Raw genomic sequence first — 16927 nt, forward strand, 5'->3', positions numbered from 1 at the left:
AGAAGTGACTTCGATCCTTTTCTTTATTTTTTCTTGTTTTCTTGCTTGATAGACCAATAAGCTTGTATGGAAGGAAATCTGAAAAAAACTAACAAACCCAAACCCCCTAAAAATACTACTAACTGGTGCAGTTGGCCAAAAATATGCAAGTCACCTATACACTTATAGGCGCCGTGTGCATATTTTTTATTATATAGTATTTTTATCTGCTTTTTGTGCAATACATCCACCCCCATATTCTGTACATGTCCACACTTATAGGCACCGTGTGCATATTTTTCTATTATATTGTATTTTTATCTGCTTTTTTTTAGTTCCTGCTATGTGTGCTTCTTTCTCCGTACTATCCTGTTGTACCACTGCAAATTTCTCCACATGCGAGATAAATAAAGGGATATCTTATCTTATCTTATCTTATCTTATCTTATCTTATCTTATACAGTGATCTCAGCTTTCACAAAAAAGCTATTTTTTAATCTTAGTTTGAGAACAAGTTTCTAATAGTAAAACACAATCGGAACGCTTCAGAGGATATTGACCTTCAAATGGAGGCATGAGAAACATGCTGCAGATTGTCATCCAACAGAAATTCTGATGAGTGACTCAACAGATATATTTCCTTTGACAGGGTCAGTTTCAGCGCAGAGCTGCGTTGAGCTGTGACGGAGCGAATGGGGTGATGTGCTCCTCAATGAGTAACATCAGTGTTCTTAATTCTGAGGTGGATCGGAAAGCTGCACTATAGGGCTGGCTGTATGACTTGTGGGGTTAATCTTTTTCTAGTCCCACTGCAGACGTGAGAAGGCCAAAAGCCTCGGTCATGACGCAGTTTGAAGTGTAAAGCTTGGATATCCAGATACTCATTATCCTGACAGCGAGGCGACACACTGACTTTATGCCATTCTTATTCGCTTTGATTTAATGTATTTCATAATCTTAATCACAAGATTAAGATTCTTAATCTCCTTGTTTTAATGGGTTTCATTTATTTCTTTGTAAAGCACTGTGAATGAGCTTGCGTCTATATGTGTCCAAATACATAATAAACAAGCATTACTTTGCCTAAAAGTGATTTTAATTTCCTCCTGTGACAAGTTCAGATTGCCCCAACTGGTTGTTTATTTTAAAAAATCCATTTCTCACATCACCTGCGTTTGTTCGCGCACGTACAAATCGTTCTGATGTGGCCTTCGATACAGCCAAGCTGCAATTTTGTAGCTTTTTTTCCACCACATCAGCGCGCCGTTAAACTTTGCTGGAGTGGGAAATCACATATAACTTTCTGTCCTATTCCTCCTCGATAAAATACTTAACTTTAAGAAGCTGTCGGTGAACATTGAATGGTTCACTTATAAAAGTTAATCTAACCTGATTGGTAATTGACATCATTTTGACCAGGTTAACTTTCCTCACCTGGGTCATTTCTCATAGACAAACAGGTCTACAGCCCTATTAATGAGTACATAAACTTACAATGTTAGATGAAGGTTCAAATACTGCCGGGAGTGTTTTGTTTGCCTATGTGCAAACAGCACCGACTGTGTACAAAGGTCGAGTTCATTTAGAAAGTATGGCCGTCTCTTTCCTTGCCCAACAAAACATTGACATCTTATCTCAGAGGAGCTTTATTATCTGGTTCAAACAATCACAGTGGTGGTACAGTCATTTTCATTACAGTCCAGTGTCAGTGCAGGTGTATGCACACGCACGCACGCACACACACACACGCACGCACACGCACGCACGCACACACACACACACACACACAGTGAAGTGACAATATAAGTGAGAATAGTGCTTCATGTGTAAGAGAAAAAGAATAACAATCACTAGTGTATTACAAAACTTATGTAAAGCAGACAGTTATGGAAAGTAGGCTATCGGCAGGACACTGTAGTTGTATGTTGCATCTTTAATGTATATTATCTTAGGTCATGCACGTAGTACTACATTACTACAAAAGCTGGATGTCTTCTGATGTGTTCTGATCTGATAAAAAGCCAAACAGCACAAACATATACACTCACCTTCCACTTAGAGACACTTGTACAACTACTTGTTAACACAAAAATGCCCCAAAAAAAGATTTCATTACACTCTGAAATTTTAGCAGCTGAAGTTAAATGATATAACCGTCTTGTTTAGTTGAATCCTGACTGTGATACCATATATAGAATGTGCATTTACTTTCTGTTGATGTAATTTTGTTATTCCTTACAAAACGTGTGTGATAAACAAAATTCCAACGTAGTTCTCCAACAGAACACGTACTCATACATTTCTATGTCAGTGTGATAGATTAGCTCAGTTTTAATGTGATTCTGCATTACATTAATTTGCTGAATTTGTCAGCAGCTCCTGTTACTTCCTGTAGTTACGTCCTGCTAGCCCTCTGCGTCCACAGGCTTGATCTTGATGTGGATGCCGTTGAGTGAGCGGAGAACCAATCTGGGGATCAACTTGGGTTTAAAAGCAGGATCCCCTATGAGCTGGTATCGCTGAAGCGTCTGGGCCGTCACAACCTTCATCTCATTCATAGCGAAGTTCTGACCGATGCAGTTTCTGTTGGAAGAGAAGATTTCAATTTAATAAAAAAGAAATGACAGCGTGAGGAGCAAAATGAAAGGAAAGCAAATGAAACCATCATCGTGCGCAGGATGTGTGTGTATTGTTCCGACTGACTCAGTCTTGTAATGCACACAATTTACTTTTGGCCGACTTCACTCAAACACTTGTTTATTGTGTCGGTAAAAGAGGAAGCTGTAAAGTGAGGAGAGATTTCAGTATCAGGTGAAGGACAAACCTCGGCCCAGCTGCGAAGGGCACAAAGGCATGAGGCGACCTCTTGGAAACGTTCTCTGGCAGGAAACGCAGGGGATCAAAGACCTGATGTAACACAAGACATTTAAAACAGCGTTGGGTAAAATGTACAGCAGTGCGGCGGACGGATTAGCAACCAGAACACACCATGGAAATAAAAAGTCAAATGACAGCCTGATAATCCATGACAGGGGTGGAAAATGTTAAATGTTGGAAAATCCATTTCAATATTAGCAGCATGCATTCTTTTAAACATTTGTTGCAGCCGAAAATTAATACAACAAAAAAACCCAACAACTCAACGTTGTACTTCTTGGGCTGCCCAGAACTGCAATAAGATCCCAAATCCACTCTGCAATAGTTTTTTTTTTTTTTTAATTCAGGCTCATGAAAGCAAAAGCCAGACTGCTTAAGATTTCTGCAGCCTTCAACATGCTTGTTTGAACAATTTCACCTTTACAATATGCTCATGCTATGTCACAAGCTGTCTGTTACTCTTACTAAAACAGCACAGCTCCAGTAAAAGAAACAAAAATCAAACAGAAACAGGAGTAACACTATGAACATATTACCAACTATATGGTTTGCATTAAAATCAGCATGCATCAGTTTAATTACTATTTATGATCATTTCACACAGGAATGTCTGGGCAGAGAACTTCACACTTCTATTGCTGTTGATGATTTCAGTTAATCTGTTGAGATTGAATGGATTATGTTTAGAAAGAAGTCATCTTGTCTTACGTGAGGGTTTTCCCAGACGGTTTCATTTCGGTGCAACGCAAACACGCTGATTCCAACGCTCACACCTAGAAATGAGACAAAACAAAAGGTTTTAAAATTGTTCATATTGTGGTCCATTTCCCTGGTTGTGACTCTTTGTGGCAGCTTTTCTTTTATGCGCTGATGCCTCAGTTTCCTCGTCGTGAAGCGCTCCCAAGATCACGGATTGGCTTTGCTGTACAATTCTCTCAAGGCTGCAGGGTTTTTTGCGTAAAGACCTTTGTCGACTACAAACTGCCCTTCAGTCACCGTTTACTTTGTTTAGTCTGTAAACAACCAGTCCTCTCATCCATGCTCTTCTGGAGCTTTCCCACTTTGTCGAAGGTGTCAGGCGTTACAGAACCGATATTAGCGGTCTTACCTGTCAATAAAAGATTCTGTTTGAGAGTTTCTTACTGACCTTCTGGTACCGAGCGTCCATCAAAAAAGGTCATGGGTTTAGTGGTCACTCTGGCGAATCCGGGTACTGGAGGGTAAAGACGAAGGGATTCTTTTATGCACATTGTGGTATATGGGATTTTATTGAGATCCTCCCTGGGATAAAGAAACAAAAGCACATAAAATCATGACCTTAAGTACACTTGGCACACCTGCTTTAGTAGTGCAGCCTCTCGCTACCAAACACTTACCACTCCATGGACGTCCTGCCGTCCAGGACTTTATTGATCTCCTCCCTGCAAAGCCTCTGGTGTTCAGGGTGGCAGGCCAGACAGTACAGGAGGAAGGAGATGCCGGAGGCCGTCGTGTCATGACCCTCGAACATGAAGGTGTCCACTTCTGCTTGGATATCTGCATCTGAGAGACCCTGCTGCTTCTCATCCTGATGGGGGAAGTAAAGATCCAAACACAACAGTCAGCTACAAATACTGAAAGTACTTGTTTTAACAGCTATAGTCAGTATTTTGATCACTGTTGGGACCTGAAACTCGTGGTCGAAACCAACAGGCTCAACAAACTCATGAGAAAAGCTGGCGACTAGTAAGGGTGGAGATGGACTCTGAGCAGGTGGTCAGAGAGGACCATCCGGTCCAAACTGAGGTCCCCCCCCCATGGTGTTCTGGTCAGCAGCAGACTTATTTCACCATAATGGACTACAGAGCGCCAACAGGAGGTCCTTCCTTCCTGTGGACATCAGAGTCTATGACTCCTCTATGTGAATAGTTTTGTTGTGTTTTTACTATCAAGCCCTTCGCCATGTTTCAATTTTTTTATTTGCATATATTAATATTAACTTTTTGGGGGATGTTTTCTTATTTCATTTGTTATGAGTGGATCAATGCTGTAAGAAATTTCACTCTGGGATTAATACAGATTATTCTATTCTATTCTATTCTATTCGACACTGCAGTGTCTATTTGTGTGGTGCAGAGACATAAGGAATGAGGTCAGGCGTGGACATGCAGGACTTTCAGAGTTAAAGTGAGTCAAGCTCTGGCAGTTCAGAGAGGTTTACAGGGGTCATAAAGTTTGGATGGCAAATATTGTCTTATGTAGTCCTGATTCAGTATTTTAAAGTATTTCAGTCGTTTTCCTTCAGATTGCTGATTTAGATTCAGATTGCTGCTGCTTTTGTACAAGAGGTCATTAATATGCAGAACATTGCACACAATTCTGGTGGCTATTTGTGCTTGTTTTCACACTGCGATTCGCCACAACCACTAAATGTTTCACCTTTATTGTTTTAGCTTGGGTTTTTTAAGCAGGTAAATAATTGTTTAGGCAACGCCTCACGGCTGCGTAGGCTGTGGTCCTTATAGTCACACAATTGTTTGCTTGGTTTAGTTCAGCTGGTGTTTCTTGTGATGGTTTATGCATTATATTTCTAAATACATCCACTTATCTTCAATAACTGCTGTATCGTGCAAGAAATCAGAGTTCACAGAGAACATGGAAAACGTGCAGATTCTTTTCAAAAAAGTTCTCAAGGCTGAACTCCAATCAAATATCCTCAGTGAGCTCAAAACTCAACACCATGTAGCCCACTATTTATTCTTGTACAAATGTTCCCAGAATACGTCTATTTACAGTTTTGGTAGTTGGAAATGAATTATTTTTTTTTTTTCAAAAGTTTATAGGTTATTATTAAATCTGATAAATGAGCGAAAATTGGCATCACTTAACATACTCTTGCAAAAAGAAGGATGTCCAGGAAGTCTAAGTTTCTCTTGGCCTGTACACGGGTTAGCTCGATCTCTTCCTTCAGGACTTCTTTTCTCTGTCTCAGAACTTCCTCTGCAGAAGACATAACGTCAGAGGAGAATTTGCAGCGTCACTTTAGAAATGAACATACTACAATGTATAAAGTCAATCCGATCACATTTTACATTGTATGGATTAATTGTGTTGTTAATGAAAGCTTACTTGTATGATTGTGAGCGACCTTGCATGCTTTCCTGTATCTGAAGCCATGCGGGCTGAGGTAGAAAATGAGGTCGTTGTGATATGGGAATGTCCTTATCCGCAAATTAATCAGATCAGTGAGCTCATAGACTGCTTTGATATAAGCATTCGTCCCACTGAAATGACAATTTTGGCAAACATTAATAACATGTCCTGATTACGGCGACCAAACTGACTTTGATTAACTGAAAAAGAATCGAATGGCCCAACACATGAAAATAAAATGATGAATAATCAGAAAACATACTGACCCTTCCATCTGGCAGTTGCTGTTGCAGCTGAAGGCACACTTTAGGATGCTGTCCAGTGTCATAAGGCTCACGTGATCAAACACTTCAAAGACCTCGTCTGTGTTTGAATATCTCTCCCAGTTGTCCTGGCGGCAGTGAGAAGACAGATGTGATTTCTCTGCATGTTGCATAATCCTTAAAAACCTGTAAATTTTTCCAGCCGTGGTGCAGAACAAGACATCTGAACGGCTCAGGCCTCCATTGGTTGATCATTATGTCACTTAGATACATATTTACTAACTTTAGATTATAACATGTAACCATACCAGCATTAGTCCAGCAGACTCTGACATCAGTTTTATGTAGGGTTTCAAAACATCAAAATGGAAACCTGGAGTCAAAAGTCTTCGGTGGCGAAACCACTTCTGGCCTTTTGACACCAATAAACCATCCCCTGAAGGCATAGACAGAACGTGTTTGAGTGGCTGAAGCAGCTGAATAAATACAAGAAGTTCCACATTGTGTTTATCTCTGGTATGAAAAAAAAAGAGAGAGCGAGAGAGAGACTTGCAATTTGGCAACTACAACTGACTAGATAAAATTAAATGTAAACCGCAGTTTGGCGTTTCATTTGCAATTTTTTCCGTTAACTTTTATTCTTTTTATAAGGAAATTAACCCAAATAATAAATAAATAAATAATAATAATAATAATAATAATAAAAATAATAATAATTTGTAGATTAGACAAAAGTAATAAAAAAGTGAGAAATCTTACCAATCCAAGACTTCAAAAACCAATATCCCATCGTCTCTTTAGGCTCTGTGGGGAAAAGAAGCACTGTGACAGTTTTCTGGAATAACTTTAGGGTATCATAACAAACTTAATTTCCACATTGCCTCTATAAGAAAGTACACACCTGTCGAGGACAGTAAAGTTTTGGCGTAATCCGGATGGTGAATGTTCAGGAAACAAACAGAAGGACCAAACCAAAGTTGGAAAGCATAAGGGTATTCCTTTCCCCATTGCACTATTTTTTTCAGGTCTTTCCCGTCTTGTTTGAACTAAAGGAGAAATCATAACAAGACAAACTTAAAACAATGATTTAGAAAAGACTCCTTTTTTATTTCAGAGGCCCGATTGTATCTCAACTGGACAGAATACAGAAAATTGAAGCACAAGAACCTATAAAACAACAGCAACATTTTAGATTACCTTTAGTGCAAGGAAGTATGAGAACATTTATGAAAACCTTTTCAAGAAACTTGAAATTTCATTTAGAAAGGTGCTGTAACACCTAGGAGAAACCCAGGCATACACAGGGAGAACATGCAAACCTCAACCAATTCTGTCTGTCTCAGTGTGACCCACCTGTGGACAAAAGCAGTTACTTAAACTGAGAATTGAAGTTCCCATCTTTTGTAACTGTTTGTCAGGTCCTCTTCTATCTTTGTGAAGTTGGTGTGTTTTACCTCTTTTCTGTCGTTACTGTTTAGATTTGTGACTCGCATCCCTGTCCGTTCCCCCTCTGTGCGTCTCACCTGTTGTCCTTCCCCCTCTCCAGTGTCTACAAACTCCCTTATGTTTCTGTGCCAGGTTGGTAAGTATCTCTGTGTCTTTGAGATCTCAAGTCTTTCCTTGTGTTCCCTCACGTGACCTCTTATTTTGGATTTTGTCTGTGCCCCTGACCACCCGCTTGGATCATTCTTTTGGACACTTGGTGAACTGAAATTAAACTCTCCAGTGATGTCCAGCCTTTGTATGAGTCTGCTTCTGGATTTCTCCACAAGTCCTGACACCTTTATGCAAGGTCATGGCATGGGACTGGCTGCACACACCTTGCAGCCCGTTTAGACCCATGGACAACATGTTTGAAACTAATTCCTCATTTAGAACTTATATTTAACCCTTAATAACCACTTATTAAAATGCACGTTTTATTGAAAGGTAATCACGTTTTGTATTTTTGTGCAATTTAGCAGTGTTTAAAAGTGACAAAAAAAGACATAAATCACATTTATTGTTGGTAGCCTATCAAAGTGCATGTGTTCAAACATCTTGCAATAATGCGATACTTGGCATTTTTCTACACAATAAAGCAAATCTGAAATATTTTATTCAAAGCAAGTATTGACAGCTAATATCAAAATGCTCCTGTTTCATGCAAAGATGTTGGACTATTATAGTAGCAACATTTTTGGTGCGTGCTTTTGAACAATTTTGCCCGTGTGTCTCTTTTTCGTGTGTGTATGTGTGTTTGTGTGTGTGTGTGCGTGCGTGTAATAAAAGATGCGTATAAAAGAAAAAAATGCGCGCGTGTATTCCAATCTACACGCACAAATAGTTTAGTTACTATAATAGCGCTATGCAGAAGGATCAATGGAGCAGAAAACGTCTTGTTTTGACCAACGGGGGCTGAGTTTACCTCATGGACGTGGCCGAAAAGCCAGTGCGTCGGTGGTCCTGAAAAAGCCTGCACTTTTCTGCGCACATCTTTGTTTCTGGCGTGGAAAACAGCCGCTTTGAAAACGAGCGCAACCAGACAGATCGCAGCGAACAGGAGCTGCATGTGAGACCATCCCGGCAGAAGAGACCCCTCCATCGAGCCGGATTGTGACATATCGACAACACAACGCCCGCGTAAGATCCTCTGCGCGAAACTCCCCCAAACATTGCCCAGCAGGCAGGGATCAATTCTTTATGTTGCGAAACTCTCGGAGGGGCTGGGTGGGTGCGTGGTGGGCGGAGAGTCTGTCCTTTACGCGCTGACGGATCATTTGGAGAATGGCGCTCCGCTCGGGACTGGAAGAGAACAGTTATCACAACAAAAAAAAAAGAAAACGGGGGATCGTTATCATTAATATAATGTGAAATATAAAAGTGGGGGAAACACAGGCGCGGTTCCAGAAAATCTAAGTACTTAGAGTTGAAGTTGAAGTTAGGGTTGGCACCCAAAACTGATGAAAACAACCCGTTACTGTTTGATTATCGTTAAGGTTAAGTTTTAATTCTTATCAGAGGTGGAAAGAGTACTAAAATATTCTACTCCAGTAGAAGTCCAATTACTTTGATAACATTTTACTCAAGTATAAATAAAATTACCAGTCTAAAAATGTACTCAAGTAAAAGTAAAAAGTAAACGTAAAAGTAAAAGTCAGTTACTTTTCGACAGCAGAAGAATGGAGTAGTGCAAGTAAGTCAACGTGATATAAATCCACCTCGGCCTCTCAGGGCAAACACACCTTACACTACATACTACTGCTGCTGCCTTTCCCATAAATAAGGCCGGGGGTTCGCATCGTTGTTCTTTTCAAGTTCAACTTCAGTCGAAGCCGACGAGGTTTCGCTTTGCGCTGGATCCGTACCACCGACGGCCGAATCAGCCTCCATCTTTATTGTGACATGAGCTGCAGTTTGTTCTCCTGCCCATCAATCACTGCAGTATTTTCGGGGTACAATATTTTTTAATTTGATTATTTTTATTTTTATTGAGTAACAGATATGATTGAAAATGGAATACAATACTTTTTCTTTGGCAGTCCTGTCCAACTGTACTACCAGGTATTTATAAGTCTTTACGATGTCCTCAAAGTCCCCCTTTGTGATGACAGACACCGGTTGCAACCTCGGTCTCCTGAAGTCCACCACCAACTCTTTGGTCTTGGTGGTGTTGGGGCGCAGGTGGTTGGAGTCGCACCATGTAAAGCAGTCCTCGATCGGTTTCCTGTACTCTTCTTATCCACCACTTCTCCACCCCAGGGGCAGTGTCTCCCACTTACCTCTGCACGTAGCAGGACTCCGCGTTGTATTTGAAATCCGATAAGTACAGTGTAAACATGACCGGAGAAAGAACAGTCCCCCGTGGCGCTCCCGCACTGCTGAACACAGAGTCGGACCTGCAGTCTCCCAGTCCAACATACTGAGGTCTGCCTGTCCGGGTAGTCCAGTGTCCATGCTACCAGGTGTGTGTCCACACCTGTTAGTTTGTGTCCCAGTAAGCGGGGCTGGATGGTGGTAGAGACACTGGAAAAGGAGGTGCGGGTGTCCTATGTCAGCTGTGATCGAGGTGTTGTTGGCAAAGCAGCGTACAATTCTTACCGCAACCACAGTGTCCATGCAGACGTTAATAGAGTCTGTCGTGCAGTTAACAGCCACCGCCATGTCCTCGCCATGGGACCCCTGCAATACATTCCAGTCTGTTGTTTCAGAGCAGTCTCTCAGGGCCTGCTCTGCCCCAGGAGACCACTTCCTGCATGAGCATGGGGAGCCTCGACGCTCTCAGGATGTCATGAGGCTGTAGCAGATTGAAGTTGTGGTCTGCTTTACCCAGTGCAGGTACAGCAGCTGCGTTGTGTGCATCCTTTACATCTACATACGGCAAGTCAGTCGAGAATTTAGTCAAAACACAATGTCGAGAATAAAGGTTACATGCAACGTTGAGAATAAATTCCAAATTAACATTGCATTTTTTTACTGTCGTCTCCACATTGTTTTTCCACTTTATTCTGGACATTTCAAGTGTTTTTCTTGAAATGCATGATGAAGGGAAATCAACCTCCTCTCTCATCTTTTTTTCATGAGTGGCCCTAATACTCCATAGAGTTTTGCCTGAGTTTACCCCATAATCCAAAGACGTGCATGTGAGGCCAATTTGCTGTCGGAGAGTCGGAGAAAGTGATACAGCAGACGGATGGAGTGAAAATATACATGTAGAAATTACAACATGTAAACAATCCTAAAGATACAGTATCTCAAACAAGCGTTTAATCTTTTTCCAGGAAGCTCAGTTGATGTACTGTGAAGATTAAAACCACTTTGTTTGTTCACCTTCATCCTTATAGCTTCTCTAACACCTCACTGATGTTATAGAAGCATCTAAAATGTACACGATGAGATCACAAGCCTAAAACAGAAGTTCAATGGTGGCCATGCCATCTGGTGCTTCTACCCATTATCCTCTATATAACATGGCGGGGGCTGCGGAGTACAGAAAGTCAAAGCATCTAAAACCGCCTAAAACTTTTGCTCAGTACTATACGCACAAGTGGACTAAGAGACAAGCTCCCACGGAAGAGCCACATTTCTTTGATGTCTTGACTCATATCTCATTCACATTACAAATACCATGAGTACGAGTACCATCGAATTTAGAACACATGCATTTCCCATAAATCAACACCAGTGCTAATGCAAAAGATAAAATTAAGGTCAAACCATTAAAGAAAAAGAAAGTAACACACTGTGTGGGTGGAAGCGCTGCTTAATTTCCTCTTCACTGGTTCTTGAGCCACTTCCTATTCGTTGCTTGCATGTAAACTGTTTGATTGTAATTCAGAGGGTCTGGATTTGATGAGCAGTAACACTGCAACCCTACAAGTTTCTTTTAACGCACATTCAACGTTCTCATTTCTGGAGACAGGAGCATGTCCATGCAAATTAGTTTGATTTCAATTCACATTCTAATTATTTGGAATTCATCCGCCTTCTCAGGAAACTGTAAGTACAGCAGCTAACATAAACATATTGCTGTTGTTATAGTTTTATACTTTTAATGTTGATTTTCTTGAATAACAGAGAAATTATGTTTAGCGTCTGCAGTTTCCCTTCATGTCCTATTGGGATGTCAAGCTGTGATTCCATGTCGACACTTCAGGAGCGACTCAGACTCTCTCAGATGGTTTCACAAGACCAGTGACGATAGCAGCGAAATAAGAATATTTCAGCAAGATAGGAATGGACGACAATTTCATCTTGTCACCCATAAAAGAGGAATCGTTTTGGCTGATCGCTCCCTGATCATCAACAGTTTCACTGAGAACGATCAGGGGACATACTGGTGTGAAAACTGTTATAAAACCAACTGCAAAAACTCCACCGTCTTCAGAGTGAGCATAGGTATGAGATGCTGTGATTGTCCCAAGTTCTATTATGTTCACTCGTCGTATTTGTCTTGTCATGAGCATTTTTAAAAAAAATCCTCTTTACTATTTGTTTTCTATTTGCATTACCCCCAGACATTGGGAAGGAAACCAAGAAGACAGTTTGTATCGCTGCAGGCAGTACTTTTGAGCAGGCATGTCCGGGTACACTGAAGAACACAAAATGGACCTTTGAAGCACAAAATCCTCCCAATGGATCAATTATTTTGACTGTCAAAAAGAGGATATGTATCAGAAAGGTTAAAACAGCCGACGCTGGTAAATATACCTGCTGGACGAGAGACTGCGGCGAACACAATCACAAGTTTTTCACGATCAGCTTGTGTGTGATCACAGGTAAGAGACTAACACTCTTTTGGGTCCAGGTTGGTGCTTCAGGGGCTTGGCTTGTATATTAGTCCTCTGCAGATTTGGGGTGTTTCTTCGGTATTGCTACGAGCCTAAAATGTGTATTTGAGGCGAGTTTGGTGACTGTAAAGTTGAAGCCAAGCACAAGCGTGAGTGTGTGTGACGGTGTGTTTCTCTGTTTGTCCAGGGACAGATGGGCAACCCATCCATGGTGTACAGTTAAACTTGCTTTTCTTTTTCTACTCAGTGGCATCTCACCAGAGAAACGCTTCACCTTTTTCTTGTGCCTCGGCATGTGACGAGGAATCCATTAATAACACTTCAGCTACGGTGATCAACACACCTATATCAGAACCAGACGGGTCCTTACTCTGCAGTCCACCACAGACGTTTGATGGACGTGCAACAGTAACCAGCAGTTCTGTAGCAACAAAAGCATATAACACAACAACAGGTGGGTATTTTGCCATATGTCTCACTCTGCAGTTTTTGACTTGAATAACGAGATTCTTCTTTATTTTTTGGGGGGTTCCACAGGTACAGCAGAGCTCAAATATCTGACTCCAGTCATATATATCGCACCCGTCACCATTTCATGGCTCATTTTCATCACACTTTTAATTTTCTACTTCAGATCAAGACTGTTGACGGGTGGGTGGTTTATTTTCTTTTATCTAAATGACAGACTTCCTGTTTTGCATCTCGGTGATTCAGTTGTGTTCTGTGTTGGAGGTCATCTCCCCTTTAATTTTCATTTTCTGGATCTTTTTATTGTAGCATTTGCAAATCATTGTTGCTGCGGCGGGACTGACAATGTAAGTGTTCGCTAATGATCTCGATCTATCATGTGTGGTTTTGTTTGGATATTCAAATGTCTCATTTTGTACTGCAGGTGGAAGAAGACATTTCTGTGGTTTACGCATCAGTTCTTATCAGGACACAGAACAAAGCAACTCATGACCATGCATCTGAAAATGATTGTGTCTATAGTAAAATAAATGTTTGAGGGAAATAAAGTAGTTTTGACAGTCAGTTACTTCGCATATGAAGGTTTCAATTACAATGGAACAAGGTTATTATAAAGTTTACCCTACAAGTAAAAAAAAGTAATGACAACATAATAAAGTGTTGCTTGCAAATTGTGTCTTGTGTGACAAAGCTGGATTAAAATCTTTTCCACATCGACTGGTCATAACAATCATTCTGGATTTCATTTTAATCTGTGGCTCAATCTCAACCCAATGCACATTACGTAATGAGTAACAGATTGACCAGTACTCTTGCGTTCTGTGTTAGTGAATGATTTGAGGACTTTATCCATCTTTACTAACAGTTCAGTGCGGTTTCACAACTCCTTTTACCTCCAACCTACTTCTGCTTTAAGGTTTTTTTTTTTTTTTAACAGTACAATGGAAAATAATCAAAATCATCCATATACTTTAAAGTTGTTTTTAATCTGCAATGGCCAAATTTTCACTTGTTTTATTTTTACTAATACTAAAACTAACCAATGGAAATTAATGGCGATATAACAATGCCTTGTAGTTGTTTTACAAAACAAGAAAATAATAGATGGACTTTCAAAACATTAACGACTGCTATAGTAGTCTATCTATCTATCTATCTATCTATCTATCTATCTATCTATCTATCTATCTATCTATCTATCTATCTGATGATGTGGAGTGCAGCCTAAAATTCAAAGTAAAATATTGAAATAAAAAACGATTGGTTTTCTTCCCTCCTCTCTCTCTCTCTCTCTCTCTCTCTCTCTCTCTCTCTCTCTCGATAGATAGATATATAGATAGATAGATAGATAGAGATAGAGATAGATAGAGCAATATAAACTGCCCACCAGCAGGTGGCAGCACTGAGCCTCACTGCCGCTGCTAAAACAAAGCGAAGAAGAGCGCTCTCATTCTGTTTGGGAGGTTTTTCTTCCCGTCACATTCATCAAAACTTACCACAGGTTTCACTTATATCTACTCGTTTTGCATCCATATATTAACCTTCTTTTTCTGCCTCTCATCGGTGTTCAACTCTCAGTGCAAAAGCTCGAACAACGTTTCGGGTAATGGGCGATATTTAACTTATCGAACTGGCTGCTGGCTAACAGTTAGCTGCTCGCAGCGGTCCATCGTGTTGAGGAGGTCGAACACAAAACATCTGGATCTCCCCGGTTCCTCAGGTAAACATGCAGAATGCTGCTGTGAATGAGTGAAACTGCACCGGTCACCTAGTCTGCACCGCTAATTTGCAACGTGATTGCAACGACTCCATAGATGGAAGCCGTAATGACGTTACATTATAATATACCTGGACCCTCCGATAATGCCTACTAATACATATATATATATATTGATGTTGTTGTTTTTTACCTTTTCAGGCTCATAAAGATGGAGGCTCCTCCCGTCACTGTGATGCCCGTCACTGGAGGCACAATCAACATGATGGAGTATCTGCTGCAAGGTAAAACAAGTCTCACATAACCCCAAAGAAAAGGCCGAAGTATGTCTGCGATGAATGAACAACCGAACGTGAAATAAAGCATGTACGGATATATAAATAATAAAGTGACGTTTCTTTTTTCTTTCCTTTTTAACCGCACATGCATTCATGTGTGTGTGTGTGTGTGTGTGTGTGTGTGTGTGTGTGTGTGTGTGTGTGTGTGTGTGTGTGTGTGTGTGTGTGTGTGTGTGTGTGTGTGTGTGTGTGTGTGTGTGTGTGTGTGTGTGTGTGTGTGTGTGTGTGATCAGGTATCTACTGATATCGATCCTGGACTGACTGTTTTACAGGTGCACCTGTAAATTGAGCTCTGCAGTCATTAAAAAAAGAGTAACTTGAATAGCGCAGCTTTCAATATTTCATAATATGAGATGCTTTTCTTATAGTTTCTATTGAAGTTGAAGGTTTTTTCAGATCGTATGTGATGGGGGAAGAAAAGACTGACAAAACAATGATGTTTTCGATGATCAAATCGTGGTAAAAGGTTTTCAAAAATAGTAAAGTAATATTCTAGTACACGTGCAATAAAAGTCTTCTTTCCCCATTTTGCATGTGAGATGACGAAAAGTTGACTTCTTCCTCTGAACCAAACCCGATAATATTATAAAGTAAATTATAAAGGAGATTACATTTTTAGCCACTTGTACTTTTTGAAAATAAGGTAAATACATGGTCTCATTTCTAGCAGTTACATTGCTGTTTTATCATTGTGACGCTGTATAATTTACTTCATATTATATTTATGATTATGCATTTTTCTCTCTCCACTTTCTTCTTTATTATTTCAGCTCCACCTCGTCATTGACGTTAAAAGCTTAAACTTTTCTTTGTTCCTAAAGAAAATGGAGTTTGCTTTCGATCACCCTAGTGTTTGGTACTTGCAGTGTCTCTTCGGGAAATGTTTACTGAAATTGCAATTATAAATGCAAATCAACTCTTAACCCTAACCCTCGCTCCGTACCGAATGGATATCATCGACGTACTCATGCATTTCCCGCTCTTCTCTGTATTGATTCAGGCAGCGTGTTGGACCAATCTCTGGAAAGCCTCTTGCATCGCCTTCGAGGTTTGTGCGACAACATGGAACCCGAAACCTTTACAGACCATGAACTGGTTTACCTTCTGAAAGGACAACAAGGGAACCCATTCATCCTGCGTGCTCGCCGCTCGCTCTCCCACCCAACCGCCCCGTGGCACCTACGCTACCTCGGCCAGCCTGAAGTGGGAGACAAGAGCCGCCATGCCCTGGTGCGCAACTGCGTGGACGTCGCAGCCTCGCACAGCCTCCCAGACTTCCTCAACGAGATGGGCTTCCGCATGGACCATGAGTTCGTGACCAATGGACACATTTTCCGCAAAGGTTCAATGAAAATTGTGGTCAGCAAGCTGTCGCGTATCCTTGTACCGGGAAACACTGAGAACACGGAGCGCCTCTCACTGTCGTACCTGGTGGAACTGAACGTGTTGGCCCCCGCTGGCCAGGACACGGTGTCGGAGGACATGCGCAGCTTCGCTGAGCAGCTCAAGCCTCTGGTGCACCTTGAGAAAATTGACCCGAGCAAGCAAAGACATTAAAGCAGTGAGAGTGGATTTGACCCCTGATAAAGACACATTCATACTTTCTTTGTGTTTGTTTTTCTACAATTTTTACTGAAAATAAAATATAGTAGAACTTTGTCTTCAGAGTTATGTTTTGCTCAGTGTTTTACTTGAATTTGGGAATGTTTCAAATATCTCTGGTGCATCTCCAAGAAGTATTTATCTATTATACGGAAGGCCACAAGGTCTTAAAATGTTAGTTTATATCAGTGTGGGAAAAAAACTTGCTGAACAATACCTTTTAATCCATCCGAGACAAATTTCTATTCCATGTCGGTGCAAACGCAGCCTGCCACGGACTCC

The 16927-nt window shown here is 40.8% G+C and overlaps 3 protein-coding genes across 3 annotated transcripts; 2 read left to right on the plus strand and 1 right to left on the minus strand.

Annotated features, from left to right (window-relative positions):
• Positions 1–1611: 1611 nt before the first annotated feature.
• On the minus strand, positions 1612–10488 carry cyp4t8 (cytochrome P450, family 4, subfamily T, polypeptide 8). The gene is made up of 13 exons (XM_080472199.1): positions 10013–10488; positions 8659–9035; positions 7153–7297; positions 7011–7055; positions 6560–6687; positions 6255–6379; positions 5965–6119; positions 5729–5835; positions 4233–4423; positions 4004–4137; positions 3565–3629; positions 2804–2886; positions 1612–2562 (listed from the first exon to the last, which is right to left on the minus strand). The coding sequence occupies exons 2-13, from the start codon at positions 8851–8853 to the stop codon at positions 2385–2387; spliced, it is 1551 nt and encodes a 516-aa protein (XP_080328325.1). The 5' UTR covers positions 8854–9035; positions 10013–10488; the 3' UTR covers positions 1612–2384.
• A 1056-nt stretch (positions 10489–11544) lies between these two features.
• On the plus strand, positions 11545–13720 carry LOC308114934 (uncharacterized protein). Its single transcript, XM_080472200.1, has 7 exons — positions 11545–11729; positions 11823–12128; positions 12248–12508; positions 12768–12974; positions 13058–13171; positions 13298–13335; positions 13413–13720. The coding sequence occupies exons 1-7, from the start codon at positions 11657–11659 to the stop codon at positions 13524–13526; spliced, it is 1113 nt and encodes a 370-aa protein (XP_080328326.1). The 5' UTR covers positions 11545–11656; the 3' UTR covers positions 13527–13720.
• A 696-nt stretch (positions 13721–14416) lies between these two features.
• On the plus strand, positions 14417–16706 carry med18 (mediator of RNA polymerase II transcription, subunit 18 homolog (yeast)). The gene is made up of 3 exons (XM_080470702.1): positions 14417–14708; positions 14907–14989; positions 16044–16706. The coding sequence occupies exons 2-3, from the start codon at positions 14917–14919 to the stop codon at positions 16598–16600; spliced, it is 630 nt and encodes a 209-aa protein (XP_080326828.1). The 5' UTR covers positions 14417–14708; positions 14907–14916; the 3' UTR covers positions 16601–16706.
• The last annotated feature ends 221 nt before the right edge of the window (positions 16707–16927 follow it).

This window comes from Lipophrys pholis (genome assembly GCF_963383615.2).
Source record: "Lipophrys pholis genome assembly, chromosome: 9".
Taxonomy (NCBI): Eukaryota; Metazoa; Chordata; class Actinopteri; order Blenniiformes; family Blenniidae; genus Lipophrys; species Lipophrys pholis.